This window comes from Mesocricetus auratus, unplaced genomic scaffold, assembly GCF_017639785.1.
Source record: "Mesocricetus auratus isolate SY011 unplaced genomic scaffold, BCM_Maur_2.0 Super-Scaffold_2245, whole genome shotgun sequence".
Classification (NCBI taxonomy): Eukaryota; Metazoa; Chordata; class Mammalia; order Rodentia; family Cricetidae; genus Mesocricetus; species Mesocricetus auratus.
The window spans coordinates 42,271,464-42,290,309 of NW_024429180.1; the positions used below are offsets into that span (position 1 = coordinate 42,271,464).

General features: G+C 46.5%; 1 protein-coding gene and 1 long non-coding RNA gene across 2 annotated transcripts in view; one reads left to right on the forward strand and one right to left on the reverse strand.

The window, feature by feature from the left end:
* LOC110341035 overlaps positions 1–13,619 on the forward strand; it is a 35,018-nt gene extending 21,399 nt beyond the window's left edge. The window contains exon 3 of the long non-coding RNA XR_002382917.2: positions 13,349–13,619. This is a non-coding gene — a long non-coding RNA (uncharacterized LOC110341035). The remainder of the gene's footprint in view (positions 1–13,348) is intronic.
* Positions 13,620–16,879: 3,260 nt separating this feature from the next.
* Vwa8 (von Willebrand factor A domain containing 8) overlaps positions 16,880–18,846 on the reverse strand; it is a 347,144-nt gene continuing 345,177 nt past the window's right edge. The window contains exon 45 of the mRNA XM_040756735.1: positions 16,880–18,043. Coding sequence (XP_040612669.1) covers positions 17,935–18,043 — 109 coding nt within the window. The 3' untranslated portion in view covers positions 16,880–17,934. The remainder of the gene's footprint in view (positions 18,044–18,846) is intronic.

The window sequence follows — 18,846 nt, forward strand, 5'->3', positions numbered from 1 at the left end:
TGTATCAGTGAGATGGTGGTGTATCAGTGAGATGGTGGTGTATCAGTGAGATGGTGGTGTATCAGTGAGGAGATGGTGGTGTATCAGTGAGAGATGGTGGTGTATCAGTGAGATGGTGGTGTATCAGTGAGAGATGGTGGTGTATCAGTGAGGAGATGGTGGTGTATCAGTGAGGAGATGGTGGTGTATCAGTGAGGAGATGGTGGTGTATCAGTGAGAGATGGTGGTGTATCAGTGAGATGGTGGTGTATCAGTGAGATGGTGGTGTATCAGTGAGGAGATGGTGGTGTATCAGTGAGGAGATGGTGGTGTATCAGTGAGGAGATGGTGGTGTATCAGTGAGGAGATGGTGGTGTATCAGTGAGGAGATGGTGGTGTATCAGTGAGGAGATGGTGGTGTATCAGTGAGGAGATGGTGGTGTATCAGTGAGGAGATGGTGGTGTATCAGTGAGGAGATGGTGGTGTATCAGTGAGGAGATGGTGGTGTATCAGTGAGGAGATGGTGGTGTATCAGTGAGGAGATGGTGGTGTATCAGTGAGGAGATGGTGGTGTATCAGTGAGGAGATGGTGGTGTATCAGTGAGGAGATGGTGGTGTATCAGTGAGGAGATGGTGGTGTATCAGTGAGGAGATGGTGGTGTATCAGTGAGGAGATGGTGGTGTATCAGTGAGGAGATGGTGGTGTATCAGTGAGGAGATGGTGGTGTATCAGTGAGGAGATGGTGGTGTATCAGTGAGGAGATGGTGGTGTATCAGTGAGGAGATGGTGGTGTATCAGTGAGGAGATGGTGGTGTATCAGTGAGGAGATGGTGGTGTATCAGTGAGGAGATGGTGGTGTATCAGTGAGGAGATGGTGGTGTATCAGTGAGGAGATGGTGGTGTATCAGTGAGGAGATGGTGGTGTATCAGTGAGGAGATGGTGGTGTATCAGTGAGGAGATGGTGGTGTATCAGTGAGGAGATGGTGGTGTATCAGTGAGGAGATGGTGGTGTATCAGTGAGGAGATGGTGGTGTATCAGTGAGGAGATGGTGGTGTATCAGTGAGGAGATGGTGGTGTATCAGTGAGGAGATGGTGGTGTATCAGTGAGGAGATGGTGGTGTATCAGTGAGGAGATGGTGGTGTATCAGTGAGGAGATGGTGGTGTATCAGTGAGGAGATGGTGGTGTATCAGTGAGGAGATGGTGGTGTATCAGTGAGGAGATGGTGGTGTATCAGTGAGGAGATGGTGGTGTATCAGTGAGGAGATGGTGGTGTATCAGTGAGGAGATGGTGGTGTATCAGTGAGGAGATGGTGGTGTATCAGTGAGGAGATGGTGGTGTATCAGTGAGGAGATGGTGGTGTATCAGTGAGGAGATGGTGGTGTATCAGTGAGGAGATGGTGGTGTATCAGTGAGGAGATGGTGGTGTATCAGTGAGGAGATGGTGGTGTATCAGTGAGGAGATGGTGGTGTATCAGTGAGGAGATGGTGGTGTATCAGTGAGATGTATCAGTTTGGGGAGAGTGTTTGAGCAGCTATGATCTAACTGCATCATGGTTTTACTGGTGAGTTAATTAGAATAAAGAATAAAGTGATTTTATTTTTTTAAAGGTGCGTATACACTAACGTGTTTAATATAGAGACTGATTTAAAGATGGGTGACTTTGCCTCTAAGGGACTGTTGGCAACATCGGCAGACATCTCTGCTAGGCTGTCACAGCATCCAGGAGTTTCTGCATCCTCAACATTGTCTCCACAACAAAGAACTCTCACCTTATGATGCAGCAGTAGTGCCGAGGTGTCCTAGCAGAGGCCTGTGCAGATGGAAGGGGCCAAAGTACCGTCGCTGTCTCTCAGGAACTCACGAGCTCTTTTCTTCCATGGCCTTTCCTTCAGTACTGGGGATCAAACCAGGGCCCTGCGTGTGACTGGCAAGTGTTCTGCCACTGAGTCCCATCACCGGCTGCAAGCTGAGCCACGTACATCAGGCTGCACGGCAGGCACACCCTGTGATTATCCGAATGTCTTCCCCTTGTTCCCACCTGTGTTTCAGATTTGTGGGAAATCCAGGGGCCCTGTTCCTCTTCTGAGGTGGGCATTGTGGGCAGTGACAAAGCAGGACACAGCGGAGCTGCGCCTGTGATCCCTTCTGTGGCATCAGTGCTGTCTTGGGGTAGAAATGAATGGTGAGATGACTCCTACCTTCAGGGACACCTGGGCCATCAACTGTGGTTCTGGTGGGGAAGGGACTGGTGCAGAGAAGCCGTTGGCTGCTCCCAAGCTGTCACCTTCAGGAATCTTCTTCCTGGTGTCTGTTTATGATTCTCTCATTTCTGGCTTCCGGTCCCTTCACGTTCTTGGGAACTCACACCTCTACGCCAGCCTGATACGCTCTCATCCCTGCCACGTTCCACTGAGTGGTTTGCCTTGGGAGGTCTCTGGGGTTAGATTTCTCTACGCCTATGAACTATAGTATCATCATTGAGTAGAGTCAAATCTACTTGTGGAAGAAAAGAAATGATGCCTGGGATTTGCTTCAGAATGCTCTGGAGGGTGGGTGTGAGGAGAAAGAGGGGGGATGATAGAATCAGGTGTGCTGAGACCCCTGGACGACACTCTGTGGGTGTTAGTCAGTCTCTGAACATTTGGAAACCATGCTTGTCTTTCAAAGGTCAAGCCTCCGGGAGCCACCAGGCTGAGTGAAGGGGATCTTCGGCTCCCTTTTGGAGGATGTCTGAGCACAGGCCTGGTTTAGAAGGGGAAGTTTTAATATCTTCCTGAATACTTGGAAGGTTGGAGCTCCCATCCGAGGCTGGGCTGGGAGGTGGCAGGGATGTGAAGTTGAGACAATAGGGGAGATGGGTTTGCCTATACAGTTTCCATCAGAAGATCTGTCATTCTGTCCCCTCTGGCTCTTGGCCACCACCCCACCATACCGGGGAAAGGACCCCTCTATTCACCTGAACACTTGGCTCAGCCTGTATACTCACCTCTTTACTATATTCTGCGTCCTGGAGAGACCCAGAGCTTTGAAATATGTGTTTGCTTGTTAAAGCTAGAGATGGAGAGGCCGGAAGAGAGGCTGGGTGAACTAGCGATGTTTCCTTGGAGACTTTGATTTCAGGTCTGCGCAGAATGCCCTGGAGGACTGTCTGCTTCATTTGCAAGGAGAGGTATGGTGTGTCTGTGCTCTCCCCTGGCACCCAGCCCCCTGATAAGAGAAGCCGGAATGGGCAAACAAATACCAAGAAGTATTTGTTGATCCAAAGTAGTCGTTGTCAACTGTGGGTGATGATTCGGACTTCTTGGAAACGACTAGACAAAGAAATGTAGAGGAACAGTGTATGGGACAGGACTATGGCTCAGTGGTTGTGAGGCATGTGTGAGGTCCGAAGTTCAATCCCAGGCAATGAGAACAACAAACACAGTGGATATCCTTGCATGGACATTCCTCACTAAGTAACTGGTAATGGGATCCAAATAAGTAATATAATTAAAGCAAGTGGCTCAAATAAAAGCAAAGCCTACTGAGGTGAGGGCCTCAGGTTTAGAGACACAGCTGAGGGATGAAGACACTGGCAAAATAACACGCAGGCCACTTAAACTGAGCTACTATGAGCACAGTTTATGTTGTCACTGACAAACTGGTTATTTTCTTAAAGGATTTTTTATTTGCTTAAGGATTTACTTTATTTTTAGTTTTGTGTGTGGGTATGTGGACATGAGTGTGGGTGCCCTAGGAGGCCAGAAGAAAATATTGGATCTCCTGGAGGTGGAGGCTTGTGAACTGCCCAACATGGGTGCTGGGAACCGAACTCTGGTCCTTGTGGGAACAAACCACAAGGAACTCTCTAGTCCTAGTTATCAACTCATTTAAGTGCTAAAAAAATCCATAGATTGCAACTCCACAAGGAATAAAATGAAGGGAAAAAAAGCCCACCAGACCTGTCTGTCTTGGCTACACGTTCTGGTTAAGTGGCCTGACATGTGACCGGAACAGAAGCCCCCGTGTAGTCAAACCTGATTCTAATGACCTTGACAAGGTCTGGGATCCCTTCTCTGGTGCCCCTTCCTTGTGCCACCAGCCTTGTTTGAGCGAGCTTGGTGTGTCATAGCTTGAGGTCTGCTCAGGGTGTGGTCTATACTCACCACTAAGGTTTGCGAAGTTTCTGCAGTTCCCAGTTCTTTGGTGTGGCTGAAGAGACTCTCATTTGGAGATGGCCAAGGTGCTTGTAGCCCCCAACCACAGAGAGCAAAGAATGAAACCTGTGGCTACTTGGAGATGCCTCAGGAAACCTCTGCGGCAGGAGTTAGGCCACAGCTTGGGCTGTGCGGCAAAGGATGGGTCTTGGAGGCAGGAGATATGGGCTCAAACCACACTTCCTGCTCTTCCTGATTGGCGCCCCATCACCCATCGGTGCTTCTCTTAACACAGCACACTTTCAGAATACAGCTAGATCCCAGGCCTGATCATCGTCTTTGTCGCCATCTTAGGCCTGAGTTACTGTCACCTTGTTAACTGAATGTCTTCTGCCAAACTTGACCTTCCAAAGCATGTTTTTTAAAAGTTATTTCATTTTTGATGTTATAATTATATCATTCCCTGCTTTCCTTTCCTCTCCCTAAACTCCCCAATATACCCTTGTTCTCCTTCAAATCAGGACCTCTTTTTTCGTTAATTGTTGTTATATGCGCATATCTACATATATGTACATATTTATTCTTAAACACCTGCTTAGTGATGTGCCCAAATTCTGAACCCCCAAATCATCAAGAGACCCATTTCGATGCAAAAGCAAAGAGTCTTTTATTATTCATGAGTTCACTGTCTTTAACTCTGGCCCTTCGTCTGCCCAACAGGGCAGCTGGCCTAAGAAGGACCCCAAGGGATTGCGAGGTGAGGAATTTATTTCGTAGAGCAAGGGGAGTATCTGGGGGCACACAACAGCCTCAGGATTGGTGCGCTTCCAGGCTTGGGTGACCTGTCCTGTGTTGATTGGTCAGCTGGTTGCTATGGCCTATAGGCCCTCCCAAGGTGGTTGCTATGTTCTGCATGGCACGGTTATGCCACTTTTACCTAAAGCACCGCAAACCATGCCCAAAGCCTGGCAGCTAACTTCTGATTGGTTCCTTGCCACTTGGAGGGTATCTGACCTCCTAGTGATTGGGAGGAGAAGCAAGGTCAGGCAAGCATACTTTGCTGATCTGCAGCCTGTCATGGCTGCTAAAGCAGGGGACTGGGTGAGGGTCTGGTCCCTTCACTTAGTCTGTATAATGTAACCTGTATGCATGTTTTCAGGGCTGATCATTTGGTATTGGATAATCAATTGATGTGCTCTTCCCCAGGAATACTCTCTCTCCAGATTTAAGCATTCTTTTAGTTCCTATAGTTCTTTGTGTAGGGTTGGGACCTCATGGCCGTTGTCCCTCAACACTCCCACCCTGTCCACTTAGGCATGCCCGTGGTGTTGTCCTTGTTTAACTCATGCTCAGGCAGTCGTGTTGGGGAGACCCCATGGCTGTCTGATGTTACTAGGAAACACACTCTCACAGCCAAGTCCCTGATCCTCTGGCTCTTACAGTCTTTCTGCCCTCTCTTCTGTAACATTCCCTGAGCCCTAGCTGCAGGAGTTGTAGATGTATCTGATGGGACTGGGCTGCACGATTATGTGTTTTGATTAGTTGTGGTTTTTCTGTAATGGCTTCTGTCTGTTGCAAAGAGCAGTTTCCTTGATGAGGGGTGAGGACTACACTCATCTGTGGGTATAAGACAAGCACTTAGAATGTAGTTGGGGATTATGCTAGTTTAGTAAAGTGGTAGTTATAGATCTCCTCTGAGATCCATGACTTCACTAGCCCTGGGTAGTTGGTTAGGTTTCCAGTAACAGGCATGGCTTCTCTCTGGTAGAGCATGTCCAAAGCATGTTCTTACCTAGCAGCCTGCATGACTCTTTCAGAGTGATACGTCATCTCAGAGCTGCTTTCCTGGATTGCTGGCAACCTTTACTTTTGGAGAAACGGTCTCTCGCTGAACCTGAACTTTATTGGTTGGCAAGGCTGGCTGGACAGTGATCTTCAAGGGCTCTGTTTCCATCCCCTGCCCTCCCCACCCCCAATGCACATCCAGGGCCTGGCTTCTTATGTGTGTCCTGGGGAGCTGGGAAGTACTCCTGCTTTTGTGGCAGGTACTTTACTGACAGAGTCATTTCCCCAGATCCCTCGATTATCTTTTCGGGGGCCTTCCTGAGTACCTTATTTAAAACAATGGCCCTCAATGCAAGCCTAAACCCCTTTAATGCATTCTGGGAGCTCGTCATGACTACACACTATTTGCTGAACTGTTTATTTGCTGGCTTTTGTCACTAGAATGTATTTCCTTAAAGAGAAAGCCAGGAGAGTGTCTGCAAGGTAGCAAATGCTCAGCAGCTATTTCCTGGCTTCTTGAAGCAAAGTTTCATGGGAAGTCTTCTCTCGGGATATGTGGGCCTTGAAGGCCAGAAGGTGAGCAGACAGGGAGGGACTAGAAGTCAGAGGGAAGAGTGATCTGGAATCAACCAGGAGGTGAGGCCAATTATAGTGCAGGGCACAGGTGGCACACTGGGACAAGGGGCTTGGGTATCCTCAGGTGATATGCACAGAAGCCACGTGCAGAGGCTTACAAAAGTTATCCAGTTAATGTTTTCAGCTGATACACAGAAAGGGTACCCTTCAGACTTAGTCTGCCAAAAACCATTTGTAAGTCAACAGAAGTCCACTCAATCAGGGCTGCCTGGGGTAGATGATGGAGCCCGTGTAGTGTGTGAAAGGGAAGGTTCTTGTGCCTCTACCCACGCTGGCTGTGGCTTGGGTGGCTGTGGTTCTGTGTACCTCAGAGTGTTGTGAGCATCCCTGGGTTCACTTACCTGGGGGTAAACACACCAGGAATGAACACACCAGCACCCAGCAGGAACTGTTACTTGGGAAAAGCTGGTATTGACAAGGAGACAGGTACAGAGCGAGGACTTGGAGAATGGGGTATTGAATGTCAGCCCGTACTGGGGCTAGCTGAGAGACTGGGTATGAGCTGGGGCTTCTGAGGACTGCACAGCTGTGTTCTTACAACCATGGCTAGGTAGCCACTGTCCACTCACTTCTTCCTTTTTATCTGGTGACAGAAACTCCTAAGTACTTACCAGTACCATGCGATGTATAATGTGTTTTGTCACATTATCGTGATTATTTCAAACCATGGCTAGAAGAATTCATTTTAGTTAATGGAAACATACATGACTTTCTCTGCAGTGTGTGTGTGTGTGTGTGAGTGTGTGTGTGTGTATGAACTAAAGGCCTTCCAACATCTCAGTCTACATAAAAGCAAGAACATAAGCAAAACATGGTCAGATTCAATTTTTTATAAACCTTGGAAATCAAACAAAGACTTTCACAAGTCTGGAGGGTGTTTATTAAAAACAACAACCCATCCTTATTTCAGTTAGAGCTGTGAGCTTCATGGTGTTTATTGGAAGTGGACCACTGTAGTGTGGCCTGGTGGATCACAGTTACTTGAAAGACTGAGGCAAGAGGATCCTAAGTTCAAGGCCCTGGTTCTCTAGAGAAGGTTCAAAGACAGCTGAGATAGATTATGGAGACTCTGTCTCAAACTTTTTGAAAAGTAAAAACAGGTTGGGTGTGGTAGTACACACCTTTAATCCAAGTACTTGGGAGGCAGAGGCAGGTGGATCTCTGAGGTCAAGGTCAACCTGGCCTACCTAGTGAGTTCCAGATAGGCTATAACTACATCTTAGAAAAGCAAACTAGCAAAAGCGCCAAAAACACTATCAAGAGAGTGAAAATACAAGCTGTAATACTGTGATGGTTGAAAAGAAAATGCCCCCCAAAGAGAGTGGCACTATCAGGAGGCATGGCTTTGTTGGAGCAGGAAGTGTGTCACTGTGGGGGATAGGGTTTGAGGTCTTCTTTGTTCAAGCTACTCTCAGTGTGGTAGACAGTTCACTTCCTGTTGTCTGTGGATCAAGATGTAGAACTCTGAGCTCCTTCTCCAGCACCATATCTGCCCTTCATGCTGCCATGTCCCACCATGATGATAATGAACTAAAACTCTGAAACTGTAAGTCACCCAAATTAAATGTTTTCCTTTATAAGAGTTGCTGTGGTCATGGTGTCTCGTCACAGCAATAGAAACCCTAAGACAAATACCATGACTCTGGAGATTGAGGCAGGAGGATTGCTGTAAGTTCAAGGCCAACCTGGGCTACAATAATGAGTTTCAGGTCAGCTTTGGCTGTAGTATGAGATTCTGTCTATATTTTTTTAAAAAGTGGAAATACAACCCACAGAATGGGAGAACTATTTGCAAGTCATTTATAATGGCCTAGTATCAAGATTGTACGTATAATCCTTATAACTTAATAGTAGATACATAACAAATTAGATACAGGAAGATATCTTAATAGGTATTTCTCCAAACAAAGATACACCCCAGTGTCTGTATGTCTGGGAATTAAAATGCCCAGGACTATCTGTGTGTTAAGCAAGTCATTACCACTGAGCCATCCATTCCCTCAGCTATAAAGAGATATACAAATGGCCAATAGGCATTTGAAAAGATAATAAGTATTAGTAGCCATTAGGGAAATAACAAATTAAAATGACAGTGAAATGCTATGGAGCACCCACTAAGATGATTGTAGCAAAACAGAGTTTGTTGACAAGGGTCAAAGAGATTGAAGGCTCCTACCACTCGTGGGAATGTAGGGTAGTACAACTCCTTTGGAAAACAACTGGATAGCTTCTGAAAACATTGAACAGAGTCATCATGTAACCCAGAAATTCCTCTCCTACTTCTGTATCCAAGATAACTGAAAACACATGTTCACACATATATGGACATTCTTTGTATTAGCCAAAGATCCATTCCTGTAAGAGTGGATAAACAAAATATGATACTTTCGTACAATTAAACATTACTTGCCCATAAAAAAGAATAATAAATATAGCACAAATGATCTGAAAACATTATGGTAGATGAAAGCAGCTTATATTGTATGAAGTCATTTATATGAAATGTCCAGACAGGAAAATCCACAGGCAGTAGACCCATGGTGCCAGGGAAGGAGGAGGAGCAATGGAAAGATTCCTAGCAATATGGAGTTTCTATTGGACATAATAAGAATACTCTAGAATTAGACGGTGGTGTTTACATAATATTTTGAATATATATCAAACTGCTGTATTGTATACTTTAAAAGAATGAATGTTACGGTGCTTCAACAAAAAAATGTTGGGGAAAACTTCCCCATGACATAAAACTAGTTAATATAAGGAGTTACTGATGAACTTAATTGCTCACAAGCTTAAGGACATGCATTAAGTTTTCTGAGCCTTGCTAGGCAGCATGGGTCCCTGGGAACGGTCTCAGGTCCTCAGAGAAGAATGGCTCCTTCTGGGGATGTTTTGGGCACAGTGATCTGGGTGTCTGCTATCATTAGTGACTGACCTGGACACACATTCATCTCAAAGTGACCCAACCACCTCTGATCCTGTCACTATGAAGATTTTGTCATAGTCTCAAGCTTGTGTGTCTGGTTCTGTCTCCTCTGGGTGAAATCATTTCCAGGTGGTTCCTCAGCTCTCCCATGACTGATCTGGGGTGGCCAGTGGAGTCACGTAGGAAGATGTGATAGCATTGCTTGGCCTAAAGGTGGAAATCCTCTTCTGCTTCCTGAGTGTTATCTTAACATGGGTATTAATAAGAGTCCCAGGGATATCCTTTTCCTGAAGTCCTAAGCAGGGTAGACTTTCTCCTCTTCAGCTCTTCTCTCCATTCACCTGCCCAGCATTTAGCGTCTACTTATCTACCCGTTCATAAACATTAGTCCATTTACACACCCATCTATCCATTTATATATACATCCCATTCACTCATCCATCCATCCATACACACATCCATTCACTCATCTACCCTTATATCTACCCACATGTCTAACCATAATCTGTCCATTCATATTCTATAATCTACCTATATGTTTAATCATCTATCCACTCATAATCTGTCAATCCATCCACGTATATATCCATCCATCCACCCATTCATCACAGTTCCGTCCATCTCTTCCAATTTATTATTACCTGGTATACCAGGGTCTTTGTAAAGTGAGTTAGTGAACAATAGTTGCACCTGGAGTTTGGAATATGAGCCAAGTAATCTTTTTTCCTAAGTCTTCTAGAGATTTATTGAGTTTGGACTCTTACTGGGATGTGTGGATGGTGAAAACATTTGGTAGACATGATGACCCAGTCAAGGATTCCCAGGCAGTTTTACAAAGGCTGAGCTTTCCCACCAATTTCTTTCTTTTCCTTTCCCTTTCCCCTGCCTCCCTCCCTCCCTCCCTCCCTTCCTTCCTCCCTTCCATCCTAGAGCAAGTAATTTTTTTCTCCCAAATACTTGCAAATGTGCAAGCTCTCCCCTGAGGGTTCCTTCTGCCCAACACAAACCCTCTGGTCACCAGTTTAGCTTGTAATCCTGGGGAAGAAAGGTCTCCACTTACTTTCGAGACAGTGAACGCAAGCAAAACAAAAGTGCCCAGCATGGGCGGCCCAAGGCTCCTTGTTGAGCTCTCATTACTCCAGGGCCCTGGCAGGCCTGAGCCACCTCCGCCACCCACTTCACCCCTGGCCAGTCAGGGTGAGCAGCAGGGCAGTCTGGAAGGCTGGTCAGGGTGAGCAGCAGGGCAGTCTGGAAGGCCGGTCTGGAGTCTCTGAGAAGGCTGCTTCAAAATTCTTGGCTGGCAAGCTCAGGCTTGCTACCAGCTAACTCTTACATCTAAATTAATCCATATTTCTATTATGCTCTGCCACACGGAGGTACCCTTATTTATTTATTCACTTATTTTTTAAGATTTATTTATTTTGTACACACTGTTCTGTCTGCATGTCAGAAGAGGGCACCAGGTCTCATTATAGATGGTTGTGAGCCATCATGTGATTGCTGGGAATTGAACTCAGGACCACTGGAAGAGCAGTCAGTGCTCTGAGCCATCTCTCCTGTCCTGGAGGTACCTGTATTAGCACGGCACATTCATATCCTGCTCGCTCTGCATCTGGCTGGCAACTCTTCAGACTCTGCCCATCATTCTCAGTTTGGCTCTCCCACCTGACTGTATCCGGTTCAGCTACTGGCCAATCAGCTTGTTTACTAAGCCAATCATAGCGACATATATTCACACAGTGTACAGAAGGGCTACTCCACAGCAGTCAAGCACTGTTGAGCACAACCTCATGCTTTCTAGATAACATGTCCTGTCTTCATAGCTGGTGGTAAAGGGAAGGTCCTGTAGTTTGACTGTCTTTTCCAAACCTCATGTTGAAATTTAATAATCACTGTCATAGTATTAAGAGCTGGGGCTTTTAATAAAGGGACTATCATGAGGGTGTGTTCTCATGAGACTGGTTGATTATCATGCAGTGGGTTAATTATTGAGACAATGTGTTTCTAGTCAAAAGATTAAATTCAGTTCCATTCAGGCTCCCTTGTCCTTCCACCTTCTGCCATGGCCGGGGCAGCCAGAAGATTCACAACAGACATCACTGCCTTGAGCTTGGACTTTCAAGGTCCCAGACTTGCGAGCAAAAAGTTGGGCTTTATAAATGATCACCTATAGTAATCTTTTGCAGGTTCAAAGAATGACTCAGGCAGCAATTCCATTCATGAGGGCTCCATCCTCATGTCCTAATCAATCCTCAAAGGCCCTACTTCTCAAGATATTGATTAAGTGGGGGTGGGATTCCAACATATGAATCTGGAGGGCATAAAGACCCAGATAGCCAGGAAATGCTGTTAGGGCTGCATTCATCTGCAATGTCTTCTGCTCCCCTGAATGTAGGGGTGAAGAGTGCGTGACTGCCACACTTCCCAAGATATCTTAGAGAAAGGGGGTGCACTTGAGTCCCCAAAGGAATGACATCAGACATTGGGAGCAGAAACTATGGCCTACTCTGAGATTTTTCTGAGTATGATAATGCTTCACTATCCGGACAGCAAGTTTATATAATCTAGTCTCCATGAAAACCTATTCTAAGTACCTGTTTCATTGAAATCTGGGTTTAGTGGGTCATGAAGTGCTTAAGGAGTGTCCAGCACATGGGAGATATTAGGCAAGAGTTAGCTATATTATTTTAATAACGCTGCTACTTTTCACATGTTCCCTGCCTGTGCAGACATGGATGGCATCTTAGGCTTAGCCTTCAGATATTCCTCATACTCCCTAGGAAGCCACTTCCCTTGCACAAGCAGGGCCCATGAGAGCCCCAGTGGTTACATTGGCACCATGATCCATGGGGATCTTGTGGAAAGAGTTCTGGAATTCCCACATTCTATCCTGGTAAGGACTGGGCCAAGTCAGCATGAGCCTGTTAACATTACAGCATGCCCCTCCTGTCCAGTGAGAGGAAGCAGTACGCTTCAGTGGGGCCTCCTCCACACAGAAATACTTTTGGGTTTTGTGTTTTAAATTCTCATTGTGTACATTCATTGTACATGATACTGTGTTACATAAAGATTTTCATACAAGTGTATCATATATGTTTAGAGAATAGTCTGCCACCGTGCTCCTATGTTGTTGTGTTTAGTGAGTTCGTTTGCTGTCTTGTTGATGGGTTTGTTTCACGGGTTAGGCTGATCTGGAACTCATTACATAGCCCTAGCTGACCTATAATTCATGATTCTTCTGCCTTGGGTATCTCAGGCATCTGCTGTCACGTGACATACTAGGAAGTTTCTGTAACCAGCCAGGCGTGGTGGTGCCCCTGTATAACCCAGTGTTGTGGGTAGAGACTGGTGTTGACCGGCTATGGTCCAGCTAATCTGTGAGCGCCAGTTTCGGTGAGAGATCCTGCTTCAAAAACTAAAGAAGGGAGCGATGAAGCAAGACACCTGACATTGACTTCTGGCCTACAACCCTCCCTCTGCCACCCTCACACCTGCAAATACACAAGGCTATACTGCAAGCTTGCTCTGTTCCTTGATTAGTCAGCTACCTCATTTCCTGTCGTTACCTCTCCAGGGACTTATAGATGTAGATCTAGAATGTCATCTGCACACCTAAAATCACTTCGGCTCTTCCCCAATTTGTCCTGGAGGAAGTGGGCCACTAGGCATGCACCTTGCCTGACTCCTGCTGTGCTTTTGTTTCCGGTCTACCACACTGTCCTGGGGCCACAGTCTGACTGAACCATCAGGATGGAATGAAAGCCCCTGAACCACAAGTCCAGACATACCTTTCCTCTGTTAAACTGTTTCTCTCAAGTATTTTAGCCACCATGACACAAAAGTAACTAACACACTCTCTTCTGTCCCCCCACTCCCAGGCCCTCTGGCTTTTAATTCACCCCATGCTAGAGGAAAGCTTTCAGAAAAAAGAATTGAAGAAGTGTATGATGGATGACTGTGCAGAGAGATCTGTCTTCTGAAAGCACGTCCTTCTTGCTGAGATAACGCCGTTCTGAGGATAGGCTTCGGATGCTGGGGCAGAGCCAGGCCAGCTGTGTGGAGCTGTACTCCAGCCAAGCAACTGAATGTCTGCTCTCGGGCGGTCTGAGGAGCTCTTAGAGCCCTCCGCCTCGGCCACTGAGGGCCTACTCTTCCCTTCTGTTTCCAAGAAAGGTCACAGAGAGAAGGGTTCTTTAGCTCTGGAACTCCACACTTGGTACCAAGTCTTTGTATGGGAGCCTGTAATGGATGAGCGTGCTTGCTCCGTCAGCCAGTTTTGTTAGGATTCATGATTCTGGAGGTCCCGTGATAGAAGAATTACCAGAGCTAGAATGAACTGGCAATGTCATTAAATTAGCATCTGCACTTATAAATATAAATGTCCAAGCACAAGAAAGTCCAACTTTTATATCCTCTGAGTAAATACACTTAATTTTCCTTAAGTTTCAGTCAGAAAGGCTTCATGCATGGCCTGGGGTCATGAGACTACACAGAGTATCCTGTCAGGTTCCTGAGTTCTCACCGTATTCAGACCTTCACGAAGAGCATACCTTCGTGTTCAGCCATTGTTCCCTTTCAGTTCCAGGGGAAGGTCAGCTACTGTTGTCAGTGCTCATCTTATGTAACTGTAATAAAGCCTTGTGCCCTGAGAGACTTCCACAGCCACATCACCATCTTTGGAATCTGAGTTTATCAACATACTGGCTACTCCCAAATACTTTCACCAGAGCCTGCTGTGTCTGGTGCCTGTGGGTCACAGGGGAGGGACAACCTTACAAAGGGTCAGCCTTATCCCTCGGTAAGATTTCTTGAAGCAGAATGTCATGTTCTCACCACCCCTAGAATCTAAACCACTCAAAAGGAGTTCTGTACTTTGCTCTGAGTGGCCAAACACTACAAACACTACTCAAGTTCAAAGTTACATAACCTTGGCACTCAAAAGGCCGCGTTCATGAACAGACAGTCTGTGTTTGAAGGTGGAAGCCTCAGACAGTGCCCAGACTCCAAAGAGTATCCAGTCCTTCTCAACTTGAGGGTGTTAGGCAGGCATGTTCCACCTCTGGAGCAGACTGTTTTCAGGATTCCACACGTGCACACGCAGGTATGCACACATGAGCACACACATACGCACACTCGGGCATTGTTCAGCTGCGACACCAGGGTCAGCAGGTTATAGTGACCTTCCAACCACTGGTCCCCTTTGGCTTTCGTTATGCAGATACACACTCTTACTGTGTAAAGTTTGATGCAACAGGCAGAGCTCTTACATGGTGAGGGAAAGACCCTTGTGTAATTTTACTGATGCTCATGTAAGGGAATATTCACAATGGACCAGCAGTACTGTGAAGGGGCAGATGATGCTGGGGGACAGGCTGCCATCTGCTAAGTATGGGTGGGGTTCTGGCGACACAGGCTACACGGCAGTGATGTGGCTCTCACAAGGAGGCGGGGACAGGTCACCTCACCGTGTAAATGAGTAACATAGGACTGCAGTTTTAATAATAATTTCCTCCAAACATTTTTAGGGCATTGAATTAACTCAAATGAGGCCTGGAATGACTAGTTCAAGTTTACACAGGGTCTAGAACCTCTTTTCAGACCAGTTCTAGTTAGTGGAGGGAAGTTATAACCAGTTCTACCAGTGGAAAATTGGGACTTTAGTAGTTCTGCCAGAGCAAATGTTAGAAGATCAAGGTAGTGGGTAAGATCTTTATGACAAAGCACTGTCCATGTAAGTATGCTTACACTGTATATATTATCAGTTGGATTTTAAAGTGGATGGCAGCTACCCCAGAGATGGGATTTCAAAAAGGGGCCACCCATGTAGGGGAGACTGGCCTAGGATTTGGGGGATTTTTCTTCTAACTGCATTTGTTGGAAGCCAATACAGATAGAGGATAAAGCAACCATTTTCTGTTTCCCTCACTCTGCATCTCTGTGCTGGGCTCACTGAGGAATTTCACTTTGACTGGCCTGACAGGCCCAGGAAGGAGCCAGGTGCAGGGGAGATGTGCTCTCTGGAGCTGGTCTTTCGGGAACTCTGGCCAGCCTGTGTTCAGAACCCACTTCTAATGGCCTAGGAAGCCTCAGGGTTGGGTTGGAGAAAATCCCCTGGCACCGAAGGGTTTCTCCTCCTCCCAGGGTTCCCAAGAAAAAGGGGGTAAAGAATTAAGTGATTCATCTCCCTCTGCTGCTCCCTTCAAATCCTCCCGCTCTGACCTACTTCTGCGGCTGCCTTGAAGCCACCCCATCTGCAATGAGGTCATCTTATTGGGGGCACAAAGGATTCCAGGGGGAACACACATTATGCACTGTGGCGGCTATTCATGGCGCTCATTCCTCCTGGCTGCTCAGGACTAACAATGAACCTTCTCAGCGGTCCGTGGGCTTGCAAGAGAGCCTCGGGTTGGATGTCTTTCAGGGCATGCCCTGCGGGCACACAGTGCAGTTATTATTATGTCTTGGCTCTAATGAGGGCCTGGGAACAGCTCGGAGTGACCTATAATTAAGTACATTTAATAATAAATGTACACACGTCTTCCGTACTCCGAGAAGTGAAAACAAAGCAGCTTTCCCCTCATCTTCCCCTTTTCCAAATAAGAAAACAAAAAAGTCTATTTTCTCTTTCAAAGAACAATTGCAAAAGATGTCTGCCTAGTGGGAAAGGGACACTTAATTCCTGGAGAACATTCTTTCCACGTTTAAACAGAATGGCTCTGCTGACTCGGGTTCTCTGCGGAGATCTGTGAAGGGCCTACATCTTGATCTACTCTGGTATGCTACTTCCAAAGGCTGCTGGGGGCAGTGACCTCGGGTAAGCAGCCCCTCAGTTCACTGCTGCAGCCAGGGGACAAGGAGCAGTGACAAGTCTTCCCAGAAGTGCCCCATGCCCTAGTCCCCACACCTCCGAGACCCCCATAGGACTTATGAGGACAAGGGCTAGGAAGACCGCTCTAGGAAACAAAGACAGGTTACAAAAGTCACCCTGGAAGAAAGGAGGGGAGGAGTGGAGGCTGCCAGGGAGCAGCAGCTTGCAAGGGGGTGAGGGGCTCACATGAATCGCCAAAGGGGGAGGGGCATCTAGCCTTGTCTACCTGCCTGTGACCGTGGACATCTCCAAGGCTCCATGTCTGTCTTTGTAAAGTATACTAACAGTTCAACGAATAATCATACGATCGGGAATCTTGTGAAAGTGATGAATAGCGCTTTACCAGTAAGAAGCACACACCGTGCAAACCATGAGAACCGAGGGACGGAACGCACAGAACCATTTAGCGGATTCCCGATGGGCAGTGAATCATCAGCAAGTGTGATTATTAATGATACAATGGCATTTCTAAGGGACTTGCTGCATTTGGGAGAAGCAAGCACCCGGAGCCAACCCTGAAAACACTGGTGTGACACAATGCTGGAAACCCACTGCTTTTTATTTGACAACTGATGAACAGGAAGCAGGGTGTTAGAAGGAATGGGGGACACTTTTTCTGTCCTATAATTAAACGAAGTAAATTTACAGGCCTGTACGATGACAGTGTACATGGCTAGGGAACATCGTCAGGGAGGGTGGTTTTTCCAGCTTACGGTAAGTCAGTCCACACATAACGGTGCCCCCGGCACTGCTGACTTCATTGCCAGCTATGAGAGGAGCACTTTATTAGACGGCTTGGGAGACCCCTGTTGGAACATGTGACTTTGAAAATGTGAATAGGTACACTTTGAAAGAAAAGAATTTAGCTGAAAAGTATGTTTTTCTTTAGTTAAACCTAAAGAAATCTCCAGTTAGCATCTGTCAGCACACTGCTTTTAACTTTGTGTAATCCGTCAGACATAATCTTTCTTACAAGCATTGGCTACCTTCATCGCTGTAATTTGGACAGCTAAGGGTACTCCACTGTGAGAAAGCACTAAATGCAGGAGATCTTCATCCTTGAACTTGGGCGGCACGGAGAGTACGACACTTGCTGTCTATTATCTGAGCAGGTTCCCTAAGGACCCTTTGGTTCCTTCAGTCAAGACAATGAGATTTTTGAGAGAATCCAACATCTTATAAAGTCCTATTGCTCAAATGCTTTGCAGTGGGTTAAAGGCCGCAAAATTGTTACTTGCTGGGCAATACACAGTGGAGAGAAAGTAAAAAATAATTGTAGACAGGAACATGTTGGGTGGGGCTTGCAGACTTAGCCCTTAGTGAAGGGTTGGCTTTCTGGGATGGCATCTGGTGACAGATGACATATTAAGGCAAAAGCGGGTATTTTTTATCCTTTGGGTTTGGAACTAGACCAAGCCCCATAGTTCTTGCACCTACTTCCTTCAACCCTGACCTTTTAGGAAATGCAGGTCAACCCATTTCCTCTGTGGCCCTCCAACCCTTCCCAAGTACATTTCCATTCACAAGTCTGCTCACTGCTGGACAGCAGTGTCCAGCCACGGCACAGGTTGGCTTGGTGGTGGTGAAGGGTGCTTCTTAGATACTGGAGAGCATGGTGGAGGTGAAGATCTGTTGTAAAATTTGAGGGATCTTCTTGGTGTCCATGGCTACGAAGGACCGGCCAGCTGGCAGAGTTCTCTGAAGCCTGCCAGAAGGAAGGGAAGGAAATCACCATTGCAAATCGAGGCTCCCATTCCAGCCCCTGCCTAGGGGCAGTCAGGCCAGCTGCAGCATCAGAATGGGTCTTACAAAAGGATGTTTTCACTTTCTCATACCTTGCCTGCAATTGAATTGGCTGTCACTAGGCAGTGACAGGCCCGGGAAAGCTTCAGGGAGAGAGGTGGGAAAGCAGTGAGCTGAAGGGAATGTCTTCTCAGGGAAAATGAGTGGTTTTGAAGTGCTATGGGTTCCTGCTTACAGTCCCTTGATAGGACAGTGCTGGAGGGGCACATCTGGAAGTAGCTCACCTGCATCTGGCTGAGTAACTCGGCCTCACACTGTACTTCTAAAAGTTTCTCCTTCCTTAGAAAACAGCCAAGTCCCCAAGTGGGGCTCTCCTTTCCTCCCCATCACATCATATGAAATGCAGTCTGCTTTATCCAACGGCTGCTTTGACGGCTGAGCAGGCTCGTGGTCATTTTTTTAAAAATGTCAATTTATCATTTGGAACAAAAGGCCATCTTTGAAGGCAATACGATGGCAAGACAGATATATTGAAAAGAACACCGCCTTTCATTGTGCCAACGAAGTTTGGTTTTGGAATGACATTTAATAAAAGTCAGCACTCTGTGTAGGATCATGTATTTGGCATCCCGGGCAGACCAGCTAAGTCTGTACCGTGTCTTTTGCCAGTGGATGTTGGATCATTTCCCCAGGAAACCACAAGGGTATTATTGTGCATTCTTAAGTATTCCAACAGGATCTGTTCACTAGAAAGAAAAAAAATGC